Raw genomic sequence first — 15,773 nt, forward strand, 5'->3', positions numbered from 1 at the left:
CTCCTTCAGTAATTCTTGAGCTTCCAGATCCCAGATGCAGGCTCTGCTTTTAAGGAACTCAGCCTGGGATGTTTTTCTTCTTTCTCAGAGTCAATTTATAACCTATGCCAGAGGCGTTAGCTCCACTCTTATTTCTGCCAATGGCGACACTATTCTCTTAGGCTCTCGAATGGCTTGGAATCTTTAAGTTACCATCACCAGCCCCTTCTCCTTCATCTCTGCCCCTGTCTGGGAAACAGATTATGCTTCTTCCCCGTGTCCCTATTTCATCTCTTACAACCTACTGCCATCAGGCTAGTGAGACAGATTGCTAATAAGTATTTCTGCCTCCAGGAGGACATGCTTCACTGATCCATCATATACATCACCAAAAGATTAGTCTTTCCAAACAGGCATCTATCATGTCCCTGCCCTATTCAAAAGCCTTTGCAGCCCCCACTGATTGTAGATAAAATTCAGACTCTTTAGCAGATATCCAAGACCCTTTATCTTATTCTACTAATCTAAACATACTCCCCTTTATGCCCACGTGGAACATTGCTTTCAGGTCTGGCCCATCTCCTAATTATCTTCTGAAAATATTTGCATGTTTCAGGTTCCAAGCCTTTGGACATGCTCTTTGTCTTGCTTTGGCTCCTCATCCTCCATCTTTTCCTCAAGGCCTACCTCTTCTATGAAGTCTTCCTTCCTTTTCTCTGAAATCCTTTAGCACTAACGAATGTCACTGTCTTCAACGTCATAGCCATTGTCATCATGTTAATAATGGCTACCTTTTATTAAGAACCTGTAACCTTGACATTGTGATAAATGCTTTAAGTGTCTTTACTCGGTGAGCTCTCAAACCACCCTGTGAGGTAGTTGGAATAGGTGGTTTTGCCTATTTTATAGATGAGAAAACTGAAGTTCAAAGAGATGAAGTGACCTGCCCATGATCACATAATCAGTAACAGGTGTGGAACCAGCCCTTGATCCCATCCTGTCTCTGACTCCAAAACTTGTGCTCTTAAATAAATAAACGTTGAAAAAAAATTTTTTTTTAAAAAAAACTTGTGCTCTTAAACATACTGCTATCCTATTGCATTTGTTCTAACTCTTTCCTACTCATGTGTCTCATAGTATTTATTTGTTAAAATGGTGATTGGGTGCCAGGGAGAGGACACTAGGGACTTGGTAGACCCCTTGTCCTCCCAGAGTTTTATCTAATTGCATTCTTGAGCCTTTTTCCTAATCACTGTCTCCCTCCCCAAACTTCTCTTTTTCCTTTGATCTCTCCAGGAGAGGAGTATATTGGAATTTTACCTATGGTCAAGTCATTTTGTCTATCATTTTCAGGTGGTTCAGGTGTTGGGTGTCATCCCTTGGCATCCAAGACTCACACATACCCTGATTTCTAGTTATTTAATGAGAGATGGTCTTGTTGCCCCAAGACCATATGGTTCTTTTGGACCACAGCCCTGTAGGTGCCTAGATTATGTGATCCATATGCTGGTAGACCTTTGGGAAGCTGAGCACTTGTTTTAGGCACATGCCTTAACTCAGGCAGTTTTTGCAGGACCTCAGTGGCACATTTGCATCCTTAGAGCATCGATCTGCATTTTGGAAGCAACCAGAAGGCATTTGGAGCTTGATCAGATGCACAGAAGGTTGGAGATGGCAGGGGCTTTTGAGATCATTGATTCCAGCCCCTCTCATTTTACAAAAGAGAAGAGTAATCAAACTGTGAAGCGTTGTTTTGGGTTGGAAACAAGGAGTATCTGTAACAACAAGATTCTGGAAACCCAGTAGACCAGAACTTATGGTGCTGGCTGAATGTTTAAGTTTAAGCCACTGGAGACAGTCAATAGCATCATGTTGCTGCCAGTCCTGGTGTTTGTTAATGTGTTGAGAGACACTCTATTCCTAATCAGGGCTCTGGCTCCTCTCAGCACCTTATCTTGCCCAGTTGAATACTACCATCCCCCTATGGGAGCAACCCACCATGTCAGGAAGGATGTTGAGTTCCAGTGATTCAGAGAGGACATGGGCCTGATAAATGTCTGTGCATGTTGAGGGAGGTGGGCTATGGTGGCTAGCTTCCAGAGCCAAGCCCCCTGCAGGCTTTCACATGAATTGGCAGTGAATGTCTTGGTAAAAACCACTGTCCTCTCTTCCCAGCAATACCTTTGGCCCAGGCTTCTGCAGCCTCTGTGTTCCAAAGACCCCCAGATCCAGGTGTTTGGTATAAAATATACTTCTGTTCAGTAAATTGCTCAGACTATAGGAAGTACCTGCTTTCATTTCATTAAGTCATTCTTGTTTTATAGAGGGGAAATAGGAAATGGTAGGAAGATGGCCTCAGGAAGGAATGGAAGTATTTCAGGCACCTACGCTGATTCTTGCTCTATGCTTAATGCAGGTTTCTCACTTTATAGGGAGTATCCCAAACAACTCTGCCTGGTGGAAGTTGTTATGCCAATATTAGAGATGGGGAAACTGAGGTTCAGAAAAATAAGGCAGCATTCCCAGTATCCTATGCTAGTGAGTGGGAGAGCAGGGATTTTAGTCTAATGTTGATTCTAAACGCCCTCCTTTTTGATACCTGTAATGCCTCCTAGTAAGCAATGCCTTTGGAGATCCCCTGAAAGGATGAGTCAGTGAAACATGTGATACTTTGTGAAGCACATGCTCCATTTACCACTGCTTAAATAACTAGCCAAACACTGGAGTAGAGTACAAGGGATTTGGAATCCGTTGACCTTGATTCCAGGTCCAACACTTTTGTTTACTCAGACACTTAACCTCCTTGAGTCTCTATTTGCTCATTTTTATGACAAAGATAGAAAACCTATGTCAAAGGAAGTTCATGAGAATTAAATAAAATATTTCAAGAGAAAGTGTTGTGCATAAGGCTCTATGTGCATGTTACTTAAATGCTGGTGATTTAGGGTAGCAGTCTTCCGAGAAATCAATTACTGAGCCCGAGTGTGTGCCAGAGGCTTGACCCACGACCTCAAGAAGCTTATAGTTTGGGTGGGGGCAAGTTACTGTGAAAATCAGAGAGTACAGGCCAAGTGGTGCTGTAGTTATAGAAAAGCAGGAGAAAAGCAGAGACGGGAAAGATCACAGGGCAGCATGGATGAGAAAGCTTTATGTGGGAGGCTGGAGCTGAACTTTAAAGGAACTGGATAAGAGGAATGCTTGAAGAGGAGATTTTCAAGAAGTCCAGAGATTTAATAAAAAAAAAAAAGTCATCTTTTTGTGTGCTGCGGCCCTCTTGGGACCTAGTAGTTGTTTGGCATAGGGCAGTGGCTCTCCAAGGGTGGCCCTTCCATCCCTGGGGGATGTCCATGACCCTTTCAGAGGATTGATGACATTGAATTATTTTCTAATCATAAAATGTGATTTTCCCTTTTTTATGCTCATTTTCTCATTGTGGAGTTTCTTAGAAGCTACATGATCTATGCGATATATCAGATTAAATGCAGACATAGAAGAATCTCATGGTCTCCCATGAAGCCAAATATTAGAGTTTTGCAAAAAAGCATAAAATGCCACTCTTTCTCACTAAATTGTTTTCATTCTGGAAACCAGCTGGTTTTCACAAAAGCGTAATATTTATTTATTTTTGTTATTTTAAAATGAATTCATAAATGGAAAATTTTATCAGCTGTAATTTCTCATGTAGTACGTGGGGTGAATTAAATCTCCTAGGGTCCAGTCCCCACAAGTTTTTAGAAGTATGAAGGAATCCTGAGTCACAAACATTTGAGAAGCATTGTTGAAGACGTGGCATTCTGGTGTGAAGACACAATTAAGATCTCATGTTTTTTACAATGCTTTGGCGTCAAGATGGGTGTCCTCTTGGTATGTTAGAACATCTGTGTTCTCGTATGGAAAACTTAAAATGTTGTCTGGTATGTCTGGAAAACTTCGAAAGGTAAAGCCCAGTGTTGACAAGTAAGCAGTGAAGCTGGTGCCTGCCATACATTACTAGAAGTGCAGATTGACCAGAATAGTTCTGTAGGGCAGTTTATAACAAGAACTTTAATGATAATTTTTACCCTTTGAACCAATAATTGCACTTCCATGAATCTATTCTAAGGAAACAAATAAAGATGCACACAAGGATTTATGTACAAGGATACACACTAAAGGTATAAAATTGTAAAAGTTTGGCCAGAAACCGACCAATTGTCCAAGAAGAGAGTTAATGTAAATTATAATACATTTATATATTCGAATGTTGTAAGGCTTTTAAAATGATTTTGGAAGAATATTTAACAACACGGGGAACAGCTTAAAATATTATGTTAAGTGAAAAAGGAGGACATTAAACTGTATACAAAGAATGACCCCAATTTTCATAAACATACACATGCACACGGATTAGAGAAAAAAAGCACACCAGATGTTAACTGAGCTTTTCTCTGCATGGCGTAGCTATAATTGATGTCTGTGTTTTGCATTATTCTTTTCTGTATTCTGTATTCTACCATAAATTTTCAGTCCTTTTATCTTCTTTTATGTGAGGCTATGGGAACCCATCTACCGAGTAAGCCCATGCCACTGGGGGTTTAGGTGAGGGCTACTTCAGATCGTGAAGGGGCATTTCGCAAGGGTGATAGTTTAAGTAGTCTGTGATTTGAGGATAAACTCAACTTCTAGCTGGTTGTCTTTTTTTACTTAGACTTTCAAAAAAGCTTAAGAAAACTAGGATTCATTTTCATTCCCTACAGTGCTCTGGTCTATCATTTTGAGCATTTGGAGTGTAGAATGCAGGGCCCAACAGGGCAAATGTTTAAATAATGTTGTGCAGCTGGCACAGTGTAGAGAGAGCATGGCAATCAGTATATAATTCTTTTAAAATAACTTCTTTTAAACGTTTTATTTATTTTCGAGAGAGTGCAAATGGGGGAAGGGCAGAGAGAGGAGGGCAGAGGATCTGATGTGGGCTCTGCAGTGATAGCAGTGAGCCTGATGTGGGGCTCGAACTCATGAACCACGAGGTCGTGACCTGAGCCGAAGTTGGACGCTCAACGAAATGAGCCACCCAGGTGCCCCAATGTATGATTCTTCTACAGGAAGAGGTTTCTCAGCCCATGGAGATGAGGTGACTATGGCATAATAGCTTCAAATAGAAGAGCTGCAATTCACTCCTTTTGTATCTGGAAATTTCTTCCTTTCCTGTGTTGGGAAATGTCAGGTGTTGGAAAACTTTAGTCTTCCTTCTTCCCTGAATGACCAGTAGGATAACTGATAGTCTGAGTTCTGCATGAGGGAACATCTGCTTTGTTGTAAGTCTCTGACAGCAGAACACTTTCACAGTCAAAATGGAATGTTTGAATGTGACTGTTTCAGTTCCTGGAACATATTTGCTCAGTTTGACTATCTACCCTGTGTGGCAATATTCAGCATGCTTTAGGGTTTAAAAGAGACATCCAAGATACTTCCTTGACCTCGGAGAACTTATTCTGTCTGGACAAAGAAGCCTCATGCAGAAAAAGTTAAATGATGACATAAAACGACAACAGAGGAGAAGAGATGTATGTCCCCAGAGAGCAGGTACAATCGTCCCTGACAATGACACCAATGCTGGGTGCTAGGAAACCAGAGGCAGGAGAGATGAGAAGTTTCTTGGAGGAGGATACAGCACAGGTACATGCTCTCTTTACAGGGCTGGCTGTTCCTGGGAAGAACAGATTCACATTAATTGACAGTAATTAATTACTGCACTGAGTGCCCATCACATAAAAGGCATTGTGCTTATCTCTGAGAAGAAAAAGATTTACAGATGAATGGGACACAGAATTTAACTTCTCTAGGGTAGTGGGATGGTCTGAAGGCTAGCCATCAGTTCACATTTCTCCATTAGGCAGCTACACATTTTATCCTGGGGGTTTCTGGATGTGCACAAACAGACATAATTGCTTGTATGGCATAGGGACCCAACTGGCTGCATGTAATTTTAAAGGGAAATGGTAAACATCTGCTCCCAAGACAGAGATGCCTTGCTAAAACTGTCCAGCACCTTCTAGTTCATGCCTCATTATTTTTTACCCCAGGAAAACTTAGTAAAAAAAAAGTTGATTCTGTTTTCCCTCGACTTTAATTTGCAAGCGTTGGCCACCTGCTGGAGGCTATCTCTGATTATGTGTAGCAACCCCTCCATCTTCCGTGTGCCTTTTGGTAGCTTACTGCTGATTTGGTGGGGATGGGATGGCATTCGTCTGTCCACTGGTGGTTATGTAACTATAACTCAGCCGCTGTTTGCCCAGAAATGGACGGGACAATTTCTCCTCCAGTGATTATTATTCTACCATGGGGTCTCCCAACAACTGACAGTGAAGTGAGCTTTGTGATATTAGGGCTATTTAAGCTTCACAGTAATCCTATGAAGGCAATATTTATATTCTCATTGAGTGGATATGAAACACGAGACTTATGTAATTAGCCTAAGGTTCCACAGGCTGGATTTGAAACCAAATCTGCCTGACTCTGAAATGAATCCTCTTATGATTATGTTGGGCTGTCTGTTTGAATGCAAATGCTTATCTATAATAGGGTTCCTCTACAGATGTGTCATTTTACTATGTGCATTGTAGCTGCTCAGTAACAAATCACTTTATTGCTATTATTTTTTAAAGTTTATTTATTTATTTTGAGAGGGAGAGAGGGGGGTGGAGAGAGAGAATCCCCAGACGGCTCTGCACCCAGCGCAGAACTGTGAGATCATGATCTGAGCTGAGATCAAGAGTCAGACGCTTAACCAGCTGAGCCACCCAGGTGCCCCATGTTGCTATTATTAAAAAAAAATTTTTTTTTGATGTTTATTTATTTGTGAGAGAGAGGGAGAGACAGAGTAAGTGGGGAGGGGAAGAGAGAGAGAGGGAGGCACAGCACAGAGCCTGACATGGGACTGAAACTCATAAACCACAAGATCATGACCTGAGCCAACATCCCTGAGCTTAACTGACTGAGCCACTCAGGCCCCTCCAGCTATTATTTTTAACTGTGTGAGTGATACATGGATACCTTTTCATTTTAAAACACTATAACATTACAAAGAGCTCAAGTCCCAGTAGCCAATGGACCCCACCCCAGTCTCTTACCCCGAGTTAACTTTTATTACCAGTTATTTGTGTTTTCTTCTAGAATGTTTAAAATGCATTGTGTACACACTTATAAACTTAATGGCAATATATTATTTTATTTTGTCTGGGTGTACTGTTTGTGTATTTAATATATCATTATTCAGTATATGTTTTAGGGACTTTTCCAGATCAATAACCTTCATATCTACCTTATTTTTTGATGTTGTTATATAGTATACATACGTGTATGTGTGTGTGTGTGTGTGTGTGTGATAAAATACACTTAGTCTTTCCCTTAATGATAGCCATTTCATTATGGTCACATGAATAAAGGTGCAGTAAATTATGGGATGCTGCACCCACGTGGGTTCTTTTAGAGGCTTTTTCTTTGGAGGGCTTCTTTCCTCCCCTTACCTGTATGATATAAACATACCTCTTGGATGATAGAATTGAGACTGTCCTTTTGAATCCTCAGAATAACAACCCAACAACCTTATTGTCTGGACTGAGATTCTTTAGTGGGAACCAAAGTGTTCACACAATGGGAAAGAACAAAGATCTGAATGTTTGGCCAACCCCACCCACCCCAACCTTCCCTCCCAGATCTGTGCTGGGCAGGTGCTGCTGGTGGATCTCCATTTTATCTGATATAAACCATGGATTATGCACGATCTGGTCTTTAGGGTCAGCTAACCCCCAATTCTCTGCATTTGAAACCCAGTGGTGGTTCTCATTCAAATAGCTGGGGCAGGAGGACACAGAGATGGATTAATTATCCTGTATCATTGTGCCTCTCTTTTTGAGACTAGATAATGCAGCTCAGGAGTCAGATAACACAAAGAGGTCACTGGGAGCTTTGTGAGCTTCTGCCTTGGCATCAGCCTGTGTTTTTTTTTAAACAGAGGGTGGGACCAATACCCACTTGGAGAATGAAGCTATTTAAATCACTTGCTTTTGGCTGAGGTCTCAAGTGAGTTATCTGTTAGTGGTCAGGCTGGGTTTCTGCCATTGCAAAGATACAAATTAATATGGCTTTGGGCACTGGCCCTAAGAGGAGAAGTGGGGCCGGCCAGAGGGGAGCATCAATGGTTTTTCCATTTCAATCATAAAGACTGTCTGGGCAGCGCTTGGTCTGGAGCTATGCTGTGGAAACTCCTGACCCTGACCCTGGAATGATCTGTGGTTCACCACACTTGAGAGCCCCTAATTGCCTGTGGGTTTTGATTGTTGACTCTCCTCAGTGTTAGTTCATTGGGACATACTTGGGGAATGGCTGGAGGGTCCACCCCAAGGCATGCCACTTTGAAGCCTGGTTCTGACTTCTGATTTTCCAGGCAGCTGGGCCATATTGTACTTTCATGGTAGCAAATTGAAACAGTGGCCAAAGATTCTTTAATGATTTATTGGGTGTTCATAGGCCTTCCCACCCCTGTTAAGTGTAAGGAGTATAAATCAAGGAAAAGAAAACAAGGTGATTGCCCTTGAGGAAAATACAATCTGGGGCATTCATAAAAATGACAGCCATAAGCATTTATGGAACGAGGGCTTTTATCAGCTCCTAGACTAGGTATCTCACTACTCTTCATTGACACCACAACAGTATTGTCTGAGCTGAGGTTTAGAGGAGCAGAGAGCTCACACAACTAGTTCTTCAAGCTCTGCATCTAGTTGTCTTTGCCATGATCCCACCTTCCTTGTTTTCTCTGCTTAGAGCTGTGTTCCACACTTCCGGAGATTTGAAAGGCATTTCATTTGTTATTTTTCTTTTAAGGAGCTCTTAGCAATTGCCAAAAAGCAAATTTTCACATTCAGAGAATAACTAGGAAACTCCAAGGTGCCTTTGATACAAATCAATAGGAGAGTGTGGGCTGAAGTTGTAGGAAAGTCTCCACGATGTAATCAGTGCAAGAGCTGGGAGTCAAAGAAGGGGGAAGTCTGGGCAGTTGCCAGCCTTCAGATCACTGGGAGAGTGGGGGATGGGACGTAGATGGGGTGGACCATGAATGCCCAGCTCAGGTAGGCATTTTGACCCAATGTGGCAGCTGGGCTGGGAGGGTGAGTTAGGGCATCAGTGACCCTGGTGGGAATCTTGGAAAGTTGTCTTAGAGCAGAGACAGTGAGTCAGGCTGGTGGTGGGGATAGTACAAGCTGATGGTTTGATAATCTGGAGCAGGGGCCTCCTCATTATGGGCTCCCTGCTTTTGTAAATACAGTTGTATTGTGACCGCCACACCCAGTCGGTGACATGCTGTGTTTGGCTGTTTTGGAGCTAAAGTACAGAGTTGAGTGGTTGGAACAGAATCAAGGAAACCTAAAATATTTACTCTCAGGCCCTTTTACAAAAAAAAAAAAAAAAGTTTTAACCTGAGCTGGGGCTACTTGTAAGTGTCCAAAAGGAGAAGCGAAGCCCATTGACTGGCACACAGTATGTGCCCTAATAGGTAATAGGTAGGTATATGTTAAGAAATGAAAGGAACAAACTAAACTTGATAACAGGAAAGAGAACAATCGAGCCTGTGATTGTTTGCTGAATTTAGATGACCTCCCAGAGAATGGAGCCCATGGAGGGGAAGAGAGACTGATAAGAGAATCCAGGAGGGAAAGACTTGTGGTCTCCCAGCTCCTTTGCTTTGCAGAAGTCAGGGGCAAAGTTTGGAAAGGGAAGGAGCAGGAGGCTGATTAGTGAGCTGGGTGGTAAACTGGAGGAAGGCGGCTGCCTGGACGAGGGAAGCAGAGCACTCACCTGATCCCGAACATCTGGTGGGCCAGTGAGAACTGGCAGAGTGCCTTCCAGAGTCCTCTCACCTCTGTCAGGAACGTGGCATTGGAACAGGGGCGTGGAGTTACAGTTCCACTCTACCGGGAGGCTGACTTGGCTGCGTTGCCTGAAAGTTTTTCTTTTATGTTCTTTTACTTTTAAAATAGCAGCCCATATGCTTGTTGCCACCAGCCTCTCCCCCAGAAGCTTACTAGAGGAGTGGGAGCTTGCTGGATGGATAAAAGTATATGATATTCTCAACTGCACTCTGGACGTTGTCATGGAGAGAGTATCCCTGGTGAACACCCAGGGTTATGGCAGGTCAGGCTGCCATGCTCTCCTGGAATGTGCTGGCCCACATGGAGATCTTCTGAAGGCCTATCAGCATAGGACAAGAACTCCTGAGTTGTTGAGGGGCTCACTAGGAGTCAGGTCCTGGCACAGACTGTCTGTGTCTGGGAAGTTGAAGAGAGAGGGTATCCAGCCTACCAGTCATCTTCGGGTACCTAGGGAGTAGTGTGAGTGCTTGGAAGCTGGGAGGCCCGGCTAGACAATAAGCAGGTCCCTGGGCAGGCTTGGGCATCATGGAGCAGGTGACCCACAGCAGTGCAAATTGGAAAACCAGGATCAGTGTCCATGTGGCCAGGATCCAGGGCCCCAGATGCTAACTGAGTTCAGATGGTCTGGAATTCAGGACTGTAGAATTAGAGATACCTGGGACAAGACTGGTCAGGATCTATGGACTTAGGCCCTGGAAATAAAGAAGGACTCAGCTGCTGGAACTGGAGAGTAAGGGAGTGTATACAGGCTTCTTGGAGAAAATTTGTCAATAACCAGCAAAGTAGAAGTTATGCATAGAGTATGAAGCAGTAACTGCACATCAGGATATGTCATTTTCTTCCCTTTCTTCATAAATGTGTGAGAAGCCATGTATAAGAACGTTCACTGAAACGTTGCTTACTATTGCAAATTTTAAAAGAAAAAAATTCAGAAATATTTATTAGTGGTTGGAAAGATAGACAGTGGTTTCTTCATAAGCTGCAGTGCTCTACAGCAATGAAAAATGGATGAATTAGGGCTAGATGTGCCACCATGGGTAAATCTCAAAACTTGAATGTTGGGCAAAGTAAGCAAACTGCAGAACATAGATCCTGTATAAGGCTTACGTAAAAGTAAAATACTCCAAAAGATTATATGTTGTTTATGAACACAGATACTTGTTAAATCTAGTAGTGGGCACATGATTGGCATCTCATTGTGTTTTCCCGTGTGCTGGAAATAATTCATTAAAAAGGCAGGAAGAAAGAACGAGAGAACATAGAATGGTCTGCTAGACTGCAGTAACCTGAGCGGAAGCACAGAAACCCATAGCCTGTGGCTTTATACCTCTCACGTGTCGCCTTCCAGGGTAGCTGTGCATTCTGATGTCCAGAATGGTCAATGGCAGGTGTGATGTTTCCAGATTTCTGGACATTTCAGTGTTGGGAGCACAGTGTCAAGATTTGGGAAGTTAGCTTGGAAATAGAAGGGAGCCTGTTTCCTCCACGTGGCCCCACTGGCAGGTGACTCAAGTGACAAGGTGGAGGATGGTCTTTCTTGGAAAAGTGAGTTCCTCAGGTGCAGCGGTCTCTGGCAATGGGGTGGAGGCCTCTCTCCCAGCTGCTCCTCACCCCAGGCAAAGGGGGTCCCCGTAGCTCTGTGGTTAATGTGGTGTGCAGTGTCCATGCTGGAAAGGACAGAGTCCAGGGCACCTTTAGTCCCACAGGCGGCCTGGCTTCTTAAGGTGTCTTCAGTGAAGACACCTGTCTGTCAGCCTGAGCAGAAAATGCCCAAGGCACAGAGGAAGCTGATCTATGGAGTATCTTTTGTTGGAAAGTCCCGACTCTTGGAGAAGCAGCTACTCTGAGAAGAGCAGAGTCCCTGTGAATCTGTGGTGCAGCCGGCAGAAAGAGAGGACTATGTGGTGCTAAGCATACTACCTTTGATGAGATTTATTTGGATTCTGGAAGGAAGTTTGTTGTGACGTCAGTCATGCAGGGGGACCTGAGAATTCAGCTCTTTTACAAAAGTAAGATGTGTGCTATGTATAGAGTGAGGAAAGTTTGCTGGTTGGAAAACAGCTAAGCACTGTGTTGGTGGCATAAAGATATTTAAGGTCCAAGTGGGGCCTTATGATTATTGGAGTAAAACCTCTTGTATTTGATGATGAGAAAATGGGGCTTGACAGACCCTCTTCTCTGCCAAACTCTAGTCAGGACACTCTGAGTGCTTTGTCAACAAGGCCCTGTCCTTGGGTGTGTTCAACTTTTACCCAGTTTCACCATGAATCCCGCTAAGCCCGTTTAGCTAGAATCCCCCACCCTCAATATTTGATTGAATTCCTCATCCCCTACCAGGCCCTAGGTGATGTCTGATTACCTTGGCATGCCTTCAGTAAGAATCCTCTCAGGTCAGTTTAGAAAAGAATTACTCTACCTTCTAGTAATGATCCATTCACTGACTTCCACCCTTCTCTTTGGCTGTAAATTCCTTGCTTTTTGTTGTTTTTAGAGTTGATCCCAGGCTCTCTTTCCTATTGCAGAACCCCATCACAGTGGTCTCTATACTTATTGCCATTTCCCTGAATGAAGTCTGCCTTACCATTTTAACAAGTGTCTGGGTAATTTTTTTCTTTAACAGGCATAGAGAATTGGTTTGTCCAGGGGAACACTTTGTGTATGCTTTAGAGTCTAGATTTCCAGACTCCAGATTCAATGTTCTTTCTCCACACCATGTTATCTTTAGGCCTTTAAGAGTACAGAATCAAGAAGTGATTCATCCTACAAAATATTTTATTTGGGTTAATAAAAGTATGCACCTGACTGCCTCTAGAGATTAAGGTGTCTCCTCCCTGCTGTGGAGAGGAAAGGAGCTTGGAGTGATTGATCATTTAACCTTGATGCTAGTCTATGTGAACTGTAGGTCCTTCCCTGGCACCAGATGCTGCTAGACCTTTCCAATTGTGCCAACATCCAACTTCATGAATTTTTCTAGGTAAGGCTATGTTTTGACTTGCTCCCAGATGTTAGCAGTTGGGCAAGAACTTGTGACCACGCATTCATTCTTGTAAATAAAGACAAAGCAAAGCAAAACAATACAGAAATCAGTACATTCAGCACTTGCTTTGCACCAGAAGTGGTGCAAGGCATTGGGGCTGTTATAAGAAATGGCTTTTTCCCTTAGGGACTTGTAGTCAAGGAAGAGATCCCAGAATAAAAATAGTATGACTGAAACCATAGGATAAGTGCCAAAATAGAATTATATACAAGGTGATATGAGAACACAAAGGAAATCTTGATTAATTTCCCAGTGGGGAAGCTGGAAGGAGGGTGATATTGGTGTTGAGGGTTGGAGATGAATGCACCAAGAAGAAGAAATAGAGCAGGAATAGTTCAGGCAAAGGGAATGATATGTGTAGAAATGGAGGGAAGTGAAAATGCAAGACATTCAGGAAAGTTTAGTGAGGCTGGAGAGAAAGGGACAGGGAGCAGATGGCTGGAAATGAGTCTAGTAAGGAAGATTAAAGCCAAATTTGACAAGACTAAGCTTGGAAGCTACAAACTCATTGTGCGTAGGCAGTGGGTAATTACTACGAGGGATGAGATGGACAGAGCTGGGAGGTTGAAATATAGCCTGATGACAGCATGGAGGATGGTGGGGCGGGGGAGAAGGCTAGAAGAAGAGCATCCAATTGGGGAACTATTGCAAAAATAATGATGCATGAGCCACAGCATCGGGGTGAGGATGAAAAGACCAAGGGTCCAAGTTATTTAGGAGATAGGATCATTAAGACTTGGAGACTGAGCTGGGTTTAAGAGATAAAGGCAAGGAGAAAGATTAGGCGTGATTCCCTGTGCTTAAAGGTAGACAGGAGACAGAAAATAAGTCATTTTGAGGTGGGAGCTGGTTACAAAAGTTACCATAGCCACTGACCATGTGGAGCCAGTAGCCTAGGGAGGGATTTGAAATGCTGATGTTTGTTTATTCAGTAAGCATGCTGAGCGTATATGATGTGTGAAGCCTGGTTCTGTACATTTTGGGGAAAGGAGAAGTGAACGTCCTTTTTATTTTTATTTTATTTTTTTAACATTTCATTATACCTACATCCTTTTGGGAGGTTTCCCATGTGTTCTATTTTTGCATCTTTACAAAGATCTTGTAAGAACTAAGTTACCCTGATTCTTTTATTTGAGAAACCTGAGGCTCTAGCAGACTAAGTAACTTGCACATGGTCATGCAACCAGAGAGCTGTGGATCTAGCAATGAAATAGAGATTTTGCTATGCCCAAAGTTCATGTTCTTTCATCTCACCATAGCATTCTCTGTGGTTCCTTGCCCTCCGGGAGCTTATGTGGTGCTAGGAGAAACAGAACTTAAAGAAATTCAACATAACAATATCAAAAGAGCCGAAAGGAGGCATGGACAGTGGGCTTTGGGCATGTAATGGGTGGGGAAGCTTGTTCTTGTGCAGAGAGATGAAAGTGACTGGGAAGAGGGCTAGTGAAGCCTTAACAGAGGTGAGGGTGGGCATCCAAGCTGGGTGTGGGGACGTGGAATTTGCTAGATTAGATGGGGGTGGGGATAATTCTTAAAGGTCATCAAATAGTACAAGCCTTGGCTACTAGGCTTGTAAAAATAAGATGTAGGCCAGGACAGGAGCAGATTCTGGTGAGAAGGTGGATGAAGAATCCAGGAAAAGGCAGTTACTAGGGGAGGCACCCAGCTAGAGCTGGGATCTGAGACTTGAGACAGAATGCAGGCACCCATGAGGTTGGGTGACCATAGAGGAAATAAACTGACCTCTGATTTTCTAAAGCCTGGGTGGGAGAAGTTTCGTGATCTAGCCAAGGAAGGCAATGAGGGAAAGACGAGTTGGGGAGCTGATGATAACAGTTGTTTGAAGAGGGAGGGGGGCAAGTGAGGGGTGGAGTTGGGAAGTGAGGTAAAAAGCGTGATAGCGAGCCTAGCTCCTGGGGCCTCCCTGTTTGGCACCCCTTCTCCTTCCTCCACTATGGAAAGGTGGGGTGGAGAGGAAGGAGCCTGTGGTTTGGCCTGCCTTTGTTCTCTGAGACCTGACTTGTGGCTTTGGTATAAGGTCAAAACCCTGGAAATGAGGCCCAAAGGACAAACAGGGTAATTGGAATAATGAACTGTTGGCAGTAGTTCAACAACATTGACTTTTCACCCTGACACACCATTGCTCCTCTGTGCAGAGGCTCACACCCTCTGCCTGCTGCGACCTGATTTGGCCACTGGACCCTAATGGGCTTCTTTCCACCAGAGGGTCCCGAGCCTCAGGCTCAGTGGAGGGGGCATGAGGTTGGCTGGACTCCAGTGACCTCAGGAGGCCGTCTGGCCTTGCACACAGCTCCTTGTGCCCCTGCACAGCACCAAGAGGGACGCCTGGGCTGAAGGTGGAGCAGGAAGTCCCCAGCAGCAACCTGTACCCACAGTGTCACAGAGGGCAGAAAAGGAGGTCTCTGAGAAAGGCTGGGAGCAAAGGGGACTGAGTTTAGGTAGATGCAGTGGTCTAATTGCTGTTCTAAAATTAATGGGGACTTTTATCTCTGAATCACACCTGTGATTTGGGAACAAAGGTGCAAGTTGAAGGAGAGCCTGGCTTCCCTTTGAATACAATCTCCCATTTGGTGAAACATCTCTCCCTTTGTTTCTCTCTTACCTGCAGATCAACAGACTATGGCACCACCTATGAAAAGCTGAATGACAAAGTAGGTTTGAAGACTGTCCTCAGTTATCTCTATGTCAATCCCACCAACAAAAGGAAGGTAAGACTAGGGGTCAGGGGTCCTGACCTCTCCCTGGGGATGGGGAGTTGTAGTAGGGCTGCCTGGGACCAGGAGTGAAGAAAACCCACAGCCGTGGAATCAGAGAGGGCCTGCTTGATA

The 15,773-nt window shown here is 43.7% G+C and overlaps 1 protein-coding gene across 1 annotated transcript in view; it reads left to right on the plus strand.

Annotated features, from left to right (window-relative positions):
• The window catches only part of SORCS3 (sortilin related VPS10 domain containing receptor 3), a 611,532-nt gene that overhangs the window by 246,023 nt on the left and 349,736 nt on the right, over positions 1-15,773 (plus strand). The window contains exon 3 of the mRNA XM_047072705.1: positions 15,554-15,653. Coding sequence (XP_046928661.1) covers positions 15,554-15,653 — 100 coding nt within the window. The remainder of the gene's footprint in view (positions 1-15,553; positions 15,654-15,773) is intronic.

The sequence above is a fragment of the Lynx rufus genome, unplaced genomic scaffold (genome assembly GCF_022079265.1).
Source record: "Lynx rufus isolate CCGP_SWC_20201006 ecotype Redwood Valley unplaced genomic scaffold, mLynRuf1.p SCAF_11, whole genome shotgun sequence".
Classification (NCBI taxonomy): Eukaryota; Metazoa; Chordata; class Mammalia; order Carnivora; family Felidae; genus Lynx; species Lynx rufus.